This window comes from Protopterus annectens, chromosome 5.part1 (assembly GCF_019279795.1).
Source record: "Protopterus annectens isolate FY-2018-M chromosome 5.part1, PAN1.0, whole genome shotgun sequence".
NCBI classification, from domain to species: domain Eukaryota; kingdom Metazoa; phylum Chordata; order Ceratodontiformes; family Protopteridae; genus Protopterus; species Protopterus annectens.
Window position 1 is genome coordinate 730,448,499 of NC_056736.1, and position 15,452 is coordinate 730,463,950.

The 15,452-nt window shown below is 36.8% G+C and overlaps 1 protein-coding gene across 4 annotated transcripts in view; it reads right to left on the bottom strand.

Moving 5' to 3' along the window:
* SQOR (sulfide quinone oxidoreductase) overlaps nt 1–15,452 on the bottom strand; it is an 802,763-nt gene that overhangs the window by 103,286 nt on the left and 684,025 nt on the right. For all 4 annotated transcript variants that reach the window (XM_044073360.1, XM_044073363.1, XM_044073361.1 and 1 more), the window contains one exon: nt 12,532–12,741. In XM_044073360.1, coding sequence (XP_043929295.1) covers nt 12,532–12,741 — 210 coding nt within the window. The remainder of the gene's footprint in view (nt 1–12,531; nt 12,742–15,452) is intronic.

A 15,452-nucleotide genomic window follows, 5' to 3' on the forward strand; every position in this document is an offset into this window, starting at 1 on the left:
TTTAAAACAACCTTTCTTTAAAAAGGCAGCTTTGCTATACCAATAACAGCAGTAATAGGGTGACTTCTAATAGGCATGGTACATTCCCATGCAGAAATCGCAGGGCCTGCTCATTTGTCTCAAGGAGAGATACATTCATGCATCCCTCTACTAATCGTTTATTTACTTTCAGCCTGTATGCTGATTGTAGATCTAAGAATTTAGTTTATCTAGTCAGCTGTAGATCATGTGCCTCTTTCTATATTGGTAAGACGACTAGAATGCTTAAAGAACGTATTATGCAATATTTGGGTGACATCAGGAAAATTAATCTTTTTAATGCTTTAGCTAAGCACATATCCAATAATGAAGGACACGTTTGAATTTACAGTACTGCAATTGATATCAGATAATAAGGCAGGGGGGTGATATTAACAATAGAGTAGAGCTAGCTGAAATGCAGTGGATAGCAAGAATGCAAGCAGATAAATTACCAGGAATCAATGTTACTATGACTTTAAAACCTGTTCTTAAGAAATGCAGATCACATCAATGACTTAATTATTTTACTGATTAGCTCTCATTGGTTGTTTTATTATTGTTAAGATATTTAAACTTGGGTGCAATGTTTGTCTGTTATATGGATCGGAAGAAGCAGTTTGTGTGAAAGCGGTTATTCCTGCCATATTTTTAATAACTACGTATGCTTTTAGCTGTGGTGGTCACTTGGAGTTTTTGGTTTTTACATTTGCAGTTTGTTCTCCTGGGTGACCTTTGGCTGCTGGTGGTTGCATTTTTTATTCTCTATACAGCATACCTTAGCACAAGTGCGCTTCCCTTCCATAGACATAAAATGTCTTTGGTTTCTCAGGGGTGAGCTGCACTTATACATGTTAAGTGCAGAAGTGTACGTGAGGTAGTAACATGCCTCTGTCACACCACACTGTGATATATCTTCTGTACATGTACATACTGTATTACCAGTTAACAAAGCTGTAACATGTCAGACCACGACTGCATCATTAATACCCTTACAACAATTTAAATAACCTACCCACAGTTTACTTGAAAGGGGGAAATATAAAGAAACAAGGTTAAAAATGTACTGCTAAACATCCTCTGACTTCCTTCACAATTACTAAAAGCTGAAACCACAACATGCATTATAAACTACACCCAATGGTAACACAAATAGTGTGTTATAAAAAATTGTTGGGGGACTGTGGGAAACAAAAATAGAATATAGGGAAGTCTTTTGGCAATTGGTGCTAGAGGCTAACATGTTCCCAGGGTTGAATGGGAATATTTCCCTAGCCCCAGTGTTGAAATTCAGAGCAGCTAAGCTTTAATAGACATTAAAATAAACAGATGTACTGAAAATCATTCTTACATCATTAATATGTTTTTTTTTTTTTTTAAGATTTAAGGTATATTAAACCATTTTATAATTTTTTTAATCTTGTACCTTTGGGGATTGTCTTAAAAATGTTCAAGTTTAAACTAAGTTTGAAGGGCATGATTGTATTGTTTTATTGCTGAAATGCTAGATGGCAATACTGGTTTATTTTTTATATTTTTACACATTTTTCATACTCCACTGGTCCGATTAAGTAAATGAATTTAAGCAGTTGTGTAATGTAGGATATTTAAACTGTTTTTTTAATATCAAGGATTTAGGATGGTTGTTTGTTTATTAATTTTAGTGTTTTATTTGTTAGGCATAATAGAGAATATTAAGGTTTAAGCAGTTTGTTTGCTTAATTGAAAAATACATTTCACTTAATTGAATGATAGATTGTAATTATTTATATAACAGGATTGTTTTAATTAGCTAGGAAGGGTATATATACGGGATTGAGTTGATTATGTATGTTATCTGAAAAAGTCCTTTATTTGCCGAAGAAAACGCTGTGATACTGTTAAGCGTTAATGTAGAATTTTGAATAAATACTATTATTTTATTACTGAAGCATTCACATTTTGTATTTGTGACTTCCTAGTTGCCATTGTTTGGTTTTATAAAAAAGTGTTAAGGCACATAGAGATATACATTTACATATACGTATGTACAAACAAATATCCCCTCCCTAACCAAAAAAAAAAAAGAAAAGCAACAAAGTGTTCTTGTATTGTATGGCAGGAAGGTTTCCAATTGCCAACAAAATAAAATGATGGCAGAACTAACACTTCAGAAGATAGTATCAGATAGCTCTACCTCTACTTGCTGCAGGAGTCATACCTGCAGAAGATGACAAAATGGAAAAAGATTGACATTTAGCAGGAATAGTGGGAGCAACTGTCCTCCCTGACAGGGATCTTTCTCTTTGAGTAACAGTGCGGGCACAGGTATGACAAGCAGACGCACAGGTATGACAACCTGCAGAGGCATGGGTATAACTATTCGAATAGGCAGAGGGTAGGATTAGCTACCCACGTGGGTTTCAGAGGTCCAAGAGAGAGAAAGCCAGAGTTTTAAAATAAAATACTTTTTCTTGACATGTTATATAGCAGGATATATATGCAGAAATATGTGTGTATGTAGCTAAAACTATTTTAAATAAATAAATAAGTGTGTGTGTGTGTGTGTGTGTGTGTGTGTGTGTGTGTGTGTGTGTGTGTGTGTATCTGGTACTCACCAACATGGGAGATCTTTGCGCATTCCCCTATGTGATGTCCTCACTAGTAAGGACATATCACAAAGCTGTCTCCTTTGAAATAAAGGTAAACCCAGAACCCAGCTAAACTAGTAACAGTTAAGAACTATTCTAAGACAAACTATATCCCATTAAGTGACAGTTTGTCAAAACTCAAGTATCCGGCTAACCCTAAGATCACAGGTACATATACAAACAGAGGCTGCCATACCTTCCAGAAATAAACCCAAAACAAACACTAAAATTAAACCCCACTGATGGAATCCTAACCTAAACATGGAATATAATAAAAGAAGAAAACCGACGGCCAAAAATCAGGAAAAAACAATTCCCTTAAAGACAAGTGATCTCTTAAACAGGTAAACAAGAAGCTAAGAGGTCTAGCTAGGTCCAACATGGCCAACTAGGAGGTCAGGACAGCCTTACAAGCTAAGTACAACCACAAGGCCTTCTTCAGCTATTTCTGGAACCTTAAAGGTAACACACTGCATGTGGTAGCTTTTATATAGGCAAGATCATCAACGCGCTTAGGAAACATATTTACCAACATGTATATGACATCCAAAAGGGGAATCTCAATAATGTCTTGGCAAAACACCTCAATGATTTTCCTGGTCATTTTTTTAAATTTTCAGCCATTGACCAGGTGGACAACAACAATAGAGGAGGGCCATTAGATTTATTTCTTGAATATAAGGAGTTAATATGGCAACTGAGAGTCAACACCACGTACCCCTCTGGACTAAATGAAGTAGTTTGTATTTCAAGTTTTTTGAAACTTAAAGCTGAGTTTCATCTTTAACTGGCTTTATTTTAGTTTTGGGGGGAGGGGTTCTGGTATTTCATGACAGGACTTGAGGTACATATTTTGAACACATTAATATGTGCTGTTGGCAATGACACCTTTAGGCTCATTTTATTTGTTTATTCAGGGGCTAGTTTTGTTTTATTGCATGATGTGCAATGTTTTGTTTATACTAAAAAGATACAATAAGGTTTAAGCTCTGTATTGTTTTTTATTGTATTTTACTGTTTCAAAGTTGCTTTAGTTTAATAATAATAGTATGTTTTTAAAGTGAAGTGGTCACATGACCTCGTTTCATTATAAAAGGAGATTGCATATGGAGTTTTTCTATTCTGAAGAAGTCATTGGTGTAATACCAATGAAAGTGCTCAATTAAATATTTTTGCAGTCTTGTTTACATTCGGGTACGTTTTTTTTCTCATTTACAAGGGCATGGCATCCAGGTCCAAGGAAGTTATAGTACCACTCTAGTCTGACCTTATCTGACCTATCTTTGAATACAATGCCCCCTTTGGCGTGTATGTAGCCAAACACTTGCAACAACTGGAATACTCACAAAGGTTTCTCACCAGGAGAATTCAAGACATGAATAGTCTGTTCTACACTGATCACCTAAAGTCTCTATCTCTGTTATTATTCAGTCTCCAACAGGCTGCTGAGAAGGGGTCTCTGCCTGGCTTACAGGGCTTACTCAGACCCAGCCCTGATGGATCTGTTGCACCCGTGCAAAATAAACAGCACCAGAAATACTAGATCCAGGGATATGAACTTTGCTTGTGACATTAACAGAACATGCTGGGGAGACAGATATGTGCCCCAAAGGATTACTGCAACATGGAATAGATTCCCCATCCATATAAAACAGACTTCATCACTGACCATATTCAAAAAAGATCTTGACAAGTGGATGGGAAATCCTAAATCTACCCCCGGTCTGGCTCCCAATATCCCTTATGGACACAGGCAATTAATAGGAAAAGCATTATCCTAACCCCCCCCCTACAAATTCTTATTTACCTCCCTACTAACATATCCCACCCCCGCACAGACACTCATGATACTTGGAACTCAAATGGTTTGGGGGGGTGGCTAGGCTTGTAAGGGTCCTAGTGGTCATTAGCCTGGTAATAACCTATGAACCTATATACATATTTATGCATATTTCAAATGATATGTGCAAATACATACTTTAAAAGTCAATGCAAATGCAGAATACAAATTGCAAACATGTACGCTTAATATTGATAGTACGCCAGTGGCATGTATCCTGCCAAAATGATGGCATGTATATTTAATAAAGCTTGAATTCCTCTTTATTGCTTAGTCATAGACAGAAATTGGCTTTTTGCAAAAAATATAATTTCTAAACAGCATCTCTGCACAATATGGTAATGTTTCTCGGTGAGTACCAGAAAAGTTGCTCTAGTTACAAAGTAGCTGACAACTGCTAGCTACTACAGAGAGGACAGAATGGAGGTGGGGGCCAAAGGAGGAAGTGCATGACCTGCATATTGTAGAGTTTTATGATTCACTTACTGCATGTTGCATTTCTTACTACAGACTACATACAACGAAAAAGGCATGGCTTGATTCTGCTGACCTTAACTTGCATGCAGTATGATTCTGAGCAAGTCACTTAGCCAGACAGTGCTCCTAGTACAGTAGTGTCCACTGCGCCTACTGTGTTAAAGAATGTATTAGACAAATAAATAAATGCATACATAGTAAGCAGAAGAGATAACATAAACATAAAACTTGACCTCAGGGAAAGTGAGCAACTTTATGACTCAGAACTCAAAACATATTCATGTTCTACACCCCATCATCAATTAAATTAGCTTTCGTTTACCAGAATTTCAATAAAATAAAGTTTTATCCAATCAGTCCTCTCTAAAATGAAACACGTAATTACTAGATTAAATAAAAGGAATCCAATTAACTTAGAAAATAATTACATGCAAATATCAGCTGTTAGAGGGCTAAGTTGAATGAAATGACATGGAACTGGATAAATCAGAATGGTTATTAAACTCTGTTGCCAACTCCCTTAGAAATCTCAATACCTAAAAATCAACTGAGGCAAGATGGAAAGTCTCACTCGTGTGAGTTACACGTATATATGCAGAAAGCATCTTTTTAACTAACAAACACATCAAACAAACAAAAAGAGAATCCAGACATAACACAACTGCATTAAAGAAAACATGTAAATCAATGTTCAAAATGTCAAGTATTAAGCTCTGCTGCACTGCCACTTTGTATGCCACTTTGTAAATCAAACAACACAGACCTCTCATCCCAACAATAAAACGGAGCTACATCATCAAGGTAAAGACATACAGTGCTATGCTATCATTATAAGCCAACAAGAATTAAGAGATTTTCTACTAAATTAAAAAAAAAAAAACAGGCCAAAAAGTTTAAAATTTCAAATACAGTTATGTTTCATTAAAACAAAGAATACCTTAGGGTCAAGGAATCTCCCAGTATCTTTTCTTATTTAACATGCTATATTCACAGTATTTACTCCAAGTGCCTTTGTTAATTGGAAGTTCTTTAAACCTAAGACATTTTTTTACTTGCCATTATTAATTACATGCTTTGATTGTTGTTCACACGATTCATGTTTTGAACTTACTTATCATAGACATAATAAATAATATGCATTTGGTAAGATGTACAGAGACTGGAATAATGCCCACCATGTTTTTTATGACTATATATTTAAATGATGACACAGTATATTCACTGTACATCTTTGAGTACTGTACTTTGATCTGCAATGTACATTACAAAAGAAAATACATATAAATAAGGTATTTCAGAAACTGAGAAGCTTTCTGAACCACAGCTCTGTGTCATTTACACTTAACTATGTCAATAACTTCTGCTTTCAACTACTAAAATAAAAAAGAAACTCCAATGCAAAAAATACTAGTGTTAGCTAAAATAATTAAAATATAAGTACTTCTTAGACTGTTAACTACTAAAATACAAGAATTTGTAATACAAACAATGTTACCCATTGTTAGCTAAAATAATTAATTAAAAGATAAATACTACTTAAACTAAAAAAAAATACTAGTACAAAGAATAAAAATGAAGTCATCAGCTTCCAATACAGTATGCACAAGATACAAACAGAAAGCCCTGTTTATATTGCCAGTGGAAACAAACTTATTTTAACCTTTATGTCCTTTGCTACATTAATGTCACTGTTGCACTCCAGGCAGTCTTTACTGTTTTGTTCTTTCCCCAAATGCCCTAATTTGGGCGGGCATTTGAATATGATATTCTTTTTAGTTTGGATTCCTTTTCCCCCATAATGCAATCTGAGTCCTTTGGAGATTAGATTATCTAGGTCCTCTCTTCTATGACCCGTTTTGATTGCATTTACTTAGGATGTCAGAACTCAAGATCAGTGCTAACTTTGAGGATCTCTGCACCAAGTGCCTGAAATTTTGTACAGTTGTAAACATTTTTCTTAAAAAAGATTAGAATTCTTGAAAATAAAAAAATGGTCTGGAACTACAAAGTAATACAGCTGTTTACCTCCCAATGGCTCGTTAGACGGATGGCCCCAGGGAAGTGAGTGAATAAGCACATGCACACACACACACACATATATATGTATATATATATATATATATATATATATATGTGTGTATAGATATATATATATATATATATATATATATATATATATATATGTAAAACAGTACACAACCAAAATAGTTTTAAAACCCCAGCAGATGGGGAAACAAAAAGCACTATAAATGTTTTGATCTGTAGGTTCTTCCTTGGCCAAAAACCTTACAATGTGATAAATGAGATTAAGGATCTGGGTGAAAACATTTGTAAAGAAAGTTAACTGAAATTTAATTCATACTCAACATGATGAGCACCAAGAAAACTGATCAGATAAAGAATTCAAAAGAGGAGGAGAAACAGTTACATAATGCTTTTACATAAGGCAATTTAAGGATTATTTTGTTAGAAGAAATGGGTTTATGTCAGAACTCAAACTTCATATGGTTGAAAATGTGTGTTCAATTTTCAGAAAACTCAAAGCATTTGTACAGAGATCACTGTACAGTGGGAATTAGACAATTTACCTTCTTCCCCACTGTAGGGCGATCTCAGAGTTGGTATATATAATTTGCAGGGGGGGGGGGGGCAGGTGGAAGGTCGAACACTTGGTCTTGATGATATGAAGTCAGATTTTTCTGAAAACTTGATCATCTGACCTAAACCTGAGAAAAATACACCTAAGGAAATGAAAAAAAGAAACAACTATGCCATGCATTTTCAGATAAGGCTATATAAGTATCTAATGAAAGGACATGTTTTGAACAGGATGTTTATTCTTTAACAGGTACTTCAAACCACAATTATTATAATATTTCTAGCTATGTTCTTTAAATGGTATGTTAGATCACAATTTACTCTGCATGCTACTATTAAAATAATACTTCCATCTCAAAAGTAAACAAACAGAAAAACACCCTTAAATTCTGTGAAGCAAAAAAGTGTCATCACAAAGAAATAGCAGGCAAGACAGCAAAAAATGCATTTTTGCATATTAACTATAGCTAAACTAGTCAGATCAAAATATTTCTACAAATTGTATTGTAATAAAATTGCAAACCAACTTCTAAATAAACTGTCAATCAAGCTAATTCGTTTTTGATAAACTCTAAAGAGTTCTCACTTTCCTTACAATGTAAAGTGTCACAAGGCACAAAAACAAACAAAAACAAAATTCCTACTTACCTTTGAAAATTTTTTGAAGCACCTTTAGTAAATGTAAAATCCATAGATAAATACATTAAATTATAATAAACAAATCATCTGCACTCAACTCCTGAAAAACAGCTATCAGCTTATCAGTCTCAGTATTTCTACAAGAAAAAAAACTAGTTCCTGGCACATACTGCATTCATGTAACATGACTGCCAAGATTCAGTCACTCCTTGCTTAATCTTCTTCTTCTTTCGGCTGCTCCCGTCAGGGGTCGCCACAGCAGATCAACTGTTTCCATTTCTTCCTGTCCTCTGCATCTTGCTCTGTCACACCAACCACCTGCATGTCTTTTCTCACCACATCCATAAGCCTCATCTTAGGCCTTCCTCTTTTCCTGTTATCTGGCAGCTTCATCCTTAGCATCTTTTTCCCAATATACTCTGCATCCCTCCTCAGCACATGTCCAAACCAACGTAATCTTGCATTCCTTTCTTAATAAACTACAAATTAAATAAAGTCCCATTTATGATCAGTCATCAACAGGCACTAATTCAGTAGCAGAAGATGTTAAGCAAATGCAAAGGGACTACAGAATCTACTACACAGTACACTGAATATTCATGCAACAAGTAGGAAACAATACTATCTCTGGTTATACCCACTCAAGTTTCTTAAAATATAGAGATTCAAGAACTGACGACAATTCTTCTCCACGTTTGGCTACTTGAGTTATGGAATCCTCAGTGATAGCTAGCCAAGGGTCATCATTAGTGCATAGCAGATAACATGCAATACATGCTTCTTATTGGATGTTAAGTATTCTAAAAGACTCCACCCTCTGTAAGTGTATTTTATGCACTAGGAACAGTAGTACCTTGAATGGTACATGATACTAGATACCCCCCCCCCCTTGGGTTTGTGACAGGCAGATCATGCCTCCTGAACCTGATCAACTTCTTTGAGGCACTCACTAAAGCTGTAGACAAGGGCAAGGTGGTTCACACAGCCTATCTTGACATCGCCAAGGCTTTTGACACCATCCCCCCATTCTGGAATTATAGTTAAACTCACTAAACTAGGTATAAATCCCTATGTCACAAGATGGGTTGCCAACTGGCTCACTGACGGAACCCACACTGTAAAGGTTGCAGACTCCAAATCTGACTTAAAACTAGTGACAAGTGGAGTACCACAGGGTCCGGTCCTGGGACCTCTCTTGTTTGGTATCTACTTCCCTGAAGTACAGGATAACACAGAAGGCCCTTGGCTAAAGAAGTTCACAGATGACTGCAAACTAGGAGCAACAGTCAAGTCCCCAAATGATGTGGACATCTTACAGAAGGGCCTCACTGAGACAGATGCCTGGTGTCAGAGCCATGGGCTCAAGCTCAATGCCAAAAAGTGCATTGTCATTCCCTTTGGTAAAAACTCTGTACCCATGAACTACCACATAGGCGGCAGTCTACTTAATGCAGAATGTGTGATAAGAGACCTTTGGACTCAGGTGGACAGTAGTCTCTCCTGTGATAATCACATTGCCACAGTAGTCAGGAAATCCTTCTGCATGGTACACCTCATCACAAAAGGGTTCTCATCTAGGAAAAAAGAGGTAATTGTTCCCCTCTAGTCGACACTCATTAGACCCATTATAGAATACAATAATCCTTTTGGAATGTACCTCACAAGACATCTGCAGCAGATGGAAAGGCCACAGAAGTACCTCATAAAGAGGATTACTGGCCTCAAACAGATGCCCTACACTGACCATCTCAAAAAACTCCAGCTTTACTCTGTAGCATATCGCCTACTCTGAGGTGATCTCTGCCTACCATATAAAGCTATGTCAAACCCAGAGCTGTTGGACATGCTACACCTAAAGAAATCCCAACCACCTAAACCTTGTCACCACAATAAACAGGACATGCTGTAGGGATAGATTCCTGTCCCAGAGACTTCCCATACTCTGGTACAAGCTACCCATCTATGTCAAGCAAAGTTCCTCATTAGCACTCTTCAAGAAATATTTTGATGAGTGGATGGAAAATAGGAAATACACCCAGGGGATCACTTTTGTGGCTCTGCTCGACAGGGGAACAGGAAAATAACTTTCTTGTGTGGTGTAAGCCAGGGAACCTTGTTGGCTAGGCTTACTTAGGCCCTTGGGCCGATTAGCCTAGTACCTACCAATGAACCTACCTATGACTCTATAATGTTCTTTTGTTTCAGTTCCTTGATGAAGGGATGACAAATATTTTCTTTTTGTCATAGCAGCAGAAGAAAAGCTACAACCCCATCTAAATAGACTATAAACACTCTTATTGGAAGAGTTTCTTCAAGTGGTTTTAAGCACAAACTCTGTATCCAAATAAGATGTACATTTAAGAATAGTAGATCTAGCAGTATTAGTAGACTATGATGTTTTAGAAATGGACTTATGTGCTCAATCAATCCTATAAAACACTCTTTCCTTGTAAGTTTAGTACCTTTAGAATCAAAGTAATAAAAATGTTGCCCTTTTCCCTACTCTATATATCCTGCATTCTGAAAGTTATCCCTTAGTCTTCTATTTTTCAAGTGAGATTTTTTTAAAATTACAATGGTTTTGCTTAAATATTGACTGAGTTTGAGGCACTTCTTCATTGAGTCTGCAATCAATTTCAAAAACATAACTCAAATTTGTGGATTTGTTTTGCCTGCTAGTGAGGGCGGTTAGCATTGCCGCCTCACAGCAAGAGGTTCTCTGGTTCGATTCTCGGCTGGGGTGCCTTCTGTGTGGAGTCTGCATGTCCTCCCTCTGGTCACGTGGGTTTCCTCCCACATCCCAAAGACATGCAGTAGGTGGATTGGACACTCTAAATTGGCCCTAGGTGTGAGTGTGTGCCTGTGTATGCCTTCTGTGGAAGGTTGGGCGGCAGGTTGGCAACTCGACACCGTAAAACTCCACTGCCAATCATGAGCAGACAGATTATCCACTGTGGCGACCCCTAACAGGGAAAAGCCGAAAGAAGAAGAAGTTTTGCCTGCTAGTGAACTAAATTTGTAAAACAGTCATTGCCAATTACATTTCTCTTGCAGTTAAACTCTGTTTTGAAAATCACCCTCTTCCAAAGGAAGATGCTAAAGTGTAGGCATTTCCAAAATATCCTTTCTGAAGAAACATCAGTCTGAATACTTGTTAAGCTACCCATTCTTGAAGAAATTTAATAACAATTTCAAAACTGAGACGAGAAAGGGGATGTTAAAATCCAACTGCATTAATTTGAAGGTAAACAGAATCTTATTACAACAACAAATAACTCACTAATTTAAGCTCAATACATGATTTATATTCCCTCACTTAAGAAAGAAGTTAGAGATCAACACTCTAGACCTAGTCACATAGCAGCCAGTTTGACAAAAATCCCAGCAGTGTTCTGTTATATAAACACCTGATCTCAAACTGTACACAGAATAGTAGTCAGACTGCTGCAGCTATCATCTCAAGAATTTAAATATAGTCTGTGTTTCAAATTTCACTATTTCAGTTGCATTAGCAAGGCAAAAGGAAAGACTTAACTGATGTGAAGAGGACATTTATTCAGTTGGGAATGGATAGGACAGGAAGAGAGTAGAGGATAGGGTGGACATCTTGTACCTTTAGAAAGAGGGTGAGAAAGAATTCTGTTGAGTGAATTTACTATTCAGACTTTAACTTTGCAAAACTAAATTCAACATAGTTCAAAAAACGCCAGCAGTGAATCAGACTTTATGGAACCAAAGACAGATACTGATGATTATGGTTGTGAAATAAAGCAGTGATGTCTATGTGAAGCACATTCTTTCAAAATTTGAAATGAGAAAAGAAATGAGGAGGCACGACCTGGCTTAGATTTATGTTCACTGCTCGCCGAGTTAGACGATCACACATGGGTTGAAACACTGTTTATTGGGCTGCCAAGTACTTTCTTGCACTTTCTGCAATAAGTCCAGTGGTACAGTCTAAATGAGATATCCCTAATGATTATTTAAATATATCAGCATGGTAAAAAAATATCTGCTTAACAGAAGGGTAGGAAATCTCAACTGTCCTAAAGATGTGCAATTGTTCATTCAAAGCAGTTTTTTCCCCTGAATCTCATTTCCTTCCTCCCTTCACTCTTACATCTTAGCAACCCTTCAACATGTAACCCTACAGCCTGTGGTGCATATAGATGAACCAGAACTTTTTGCTGATGTTACTAGCATGGCGTAATTTTATACAAACAATCCTGTGCATAATATGAAATTCGTAATGCACTCTGAAGGAAATACAGAGAACTTAACAGATTTTCAAATCTGTACAAAAATACCCTGTGGCTGTTGCTTACACACCTTGTAAGTTATAGTTTCTCCTGGATTGTCCAGCTTTTCAAATACGGCCTCCTGTTTATCAGCCTTAACTTCTATAAGGTTATGTCTGTAGTTAACTTGAATGTTTCTGTCTTTAGTAATGTTTTCCAGTGCAATTCGATACTTGTCTACACCAAACAATTTCTCCAAGGAAGTGTTGAATATTACATTGGCTTTAGATCTTTTGCCAGTCTACAACAAAAAGAGAAAAACAAAAAGTTTAAATCAAACAGATTATCTGAATTTAACTTTAAAATGAAAACAACTCTGTCTGCTGTCTTTCAGTATTTTTTAATTCTTGAATTAAGTCTTCATTCAGAGAAAAAATATATAAAGATCTGTATATCTGGGGTATACTCCTACAACTAGTGTTTTGCAAAACCATGAAAGTTCAACCTCATTAAATGTTCAGTTCAAATCTCAAGGGGCTCTTTAAAGTTTGCATATATTTGCTGTGGTCATACAACCTGGGTTTGAGTATAATTACAGGCAATATGTCAGAGAAAAATAGTTCTGTGACTGAAATACACTGACCTCAATCAAATTCTCCAACCATACATGTTCATCCTCCTAAATGCAGAATGACAAAAAAAAAAAAAAAAAAAAAAAAAAAAAAAAAAAAAAAGAGTTATGTACTTGCCATAACTTGAAATCTGTGCTATCCAGTGTCATTATTCATCACAAATAGGTCTTGGACCTGACCTTGATCCAAGCTGGCAATTGATAGACAGATCCAGAGGTCAAGCTACTCCCCTTCCCATAATCCACAGCTGAACTGTAACGCTCAGACTGAGTTTGATAAACAAATGGAAACGCAGAACAATCTGCACAGGAGATTAAAATACCCCCCCCCCCAAAAAAGAACCACTCTAGCTCTACCAGATCCCCAGAATGAAGGGGGAAGGAGGGCAGGAATGTGATGAATAATTACATTAGATAGCACAGATTCCAAGTTATGGTAAGCACATAACTCGTTATCTGATGCTGTCCTTGTCATTCATCACGAATGGGTCAGAATCCTCAGCTACTATGAACCCTGGGTGGCCTCAAGTAAGGATATGCCAGAGATCAGAGCGATCAAAGGAAGCCCTGTTCCTAGACTCCAAGTCTAACTTGCAATGTGAAACAAAAGTGTGGGGATTAGACCAAGTAGCAGCAGCACATATCTCATCCAAGGAAAGTTTAGCCAAGAAGGCCGAAGATGTAGCCACAGACCTAGTAGAGTGGGCCTTAAATGGTCTGGATAGCTCCACATTCCTGCTGTCATAAATGTAGGAAATACATCTAGCAATCCATCAGGAAATAGTTACTTTGGAAACTGTCATACCCTGTTTTCAAAAAAGGCCAAGAAGTGTGGGTCCAACTTCCGAAATTCCTCAGTCCTTTTCAGATAGAGACGTAATTGCTTATGAACAGCTAAACAATGCAAGACATATTCTCCTTTGTTAGAATAATTAGGGAAGAAAAATGGCAGTTGTATTGATTGATTGAGGTTAGCTTCTGAAGCCACTTTCAGAATAAATGAAGGATTTGTTCTAAGGGACACCCTGTCCTTGTAAAAGACCATAAATGGAGGTTTAATGCTTAGAGCCTGCAGTTCTGAGACTCTCTTGGCAGAGGTACTGGCCACTAAAAATGCTGTCTTCCAAGACAGGAACTTAATATCACAAGACACAGCTGGTTCAAAGGGCTTTTATGTCAAGGACTGCAACAACAAGGTAAAATCCCATGGCGGGGTAGGATCTTTCATAGGCGGTCTAAAAAGAAAAACTCCTTTCAGAAAGGCTTTGCACAGTTTAGAAGAAAAATTAGGCACCTCATTCATAGGTTAATAGGTTAGTACTAGGTTAACTGCCCTTGTGGACTATTTTAAGTCTAGCCAATTACCCCATGCGAGAATCAAACCCTGCACCTTGTGTCTGTAAGATAAACACCTTAACCATTATGCTAATGGCCACCAGTTGGAGCTTAATCATAGAGAAACTCACCCCATCCTGAAAGAGAGAAGACAAGAACATCAAAATATCAGGAACCAGAGCCAGAAAAGGATCCAAATTACGCAGTCTGGCCCAAATAGAAAACCTTGAAGCAAAAGTAGAAAAATTGGAAACCTTCCACTTAAGGTTCTGTGCCAGCAGCATCCAACAAATGAAAAATGATAGGAAGGCAGAAACCACCAGGGCAAGTCACAAAACACTGTTTATTAAAATAAATAAAAGAATAAAAGTGCACAATGAGTGCTTTCAGGTACAAACCCTTCATCAGATAACATTCACCAAAGCCAAATGCAAATTTAAAAATATCCCTCAAAAGTCAGTTTTGCACCCTCCTTTTTCTTAAGACAGGTTTTAAAGGGACAACCCCATTTAATCTGGGGCCTTGTCAGCCCCTAGTCTAATAATTCACTTCATTTCACTATATTCCGTATGATTAACAAAATTGCCCCCCCACCAATATTCTCATTTATAATCTGCAACACCATGAATAAAAATGTATGTCCTAAATTCACATTTATATGTTGGTATAGTGCATTGTGTACATTTCTTAACTTTATATCTGAAACATGCTTAAATATTCTGTCCTTCAATCTGCAGTTCATCTTGCCTATATAATTTATTTATTTAAATTTGTTGACCGGGAGTGTCCGACTGGACATAGGCCCATTTTCAGCGGAGACCCGGGGAGAAAAGCTCCACAGTAAAATAAACAGACAGTAGTTACATTGGATTACATAGCGATTACCAATTTAACATAGCAATTACTTACAACATATTTACAGATGAAGAACATAGTACATCAGTAGACAACTAGAATCTTTATCTGTGAAGTACATAACAGACATTGACAAATGTTACAATGAGAAGTTCCTGCTGTATAATAAGTACTAGGCTTATGAGCATCTG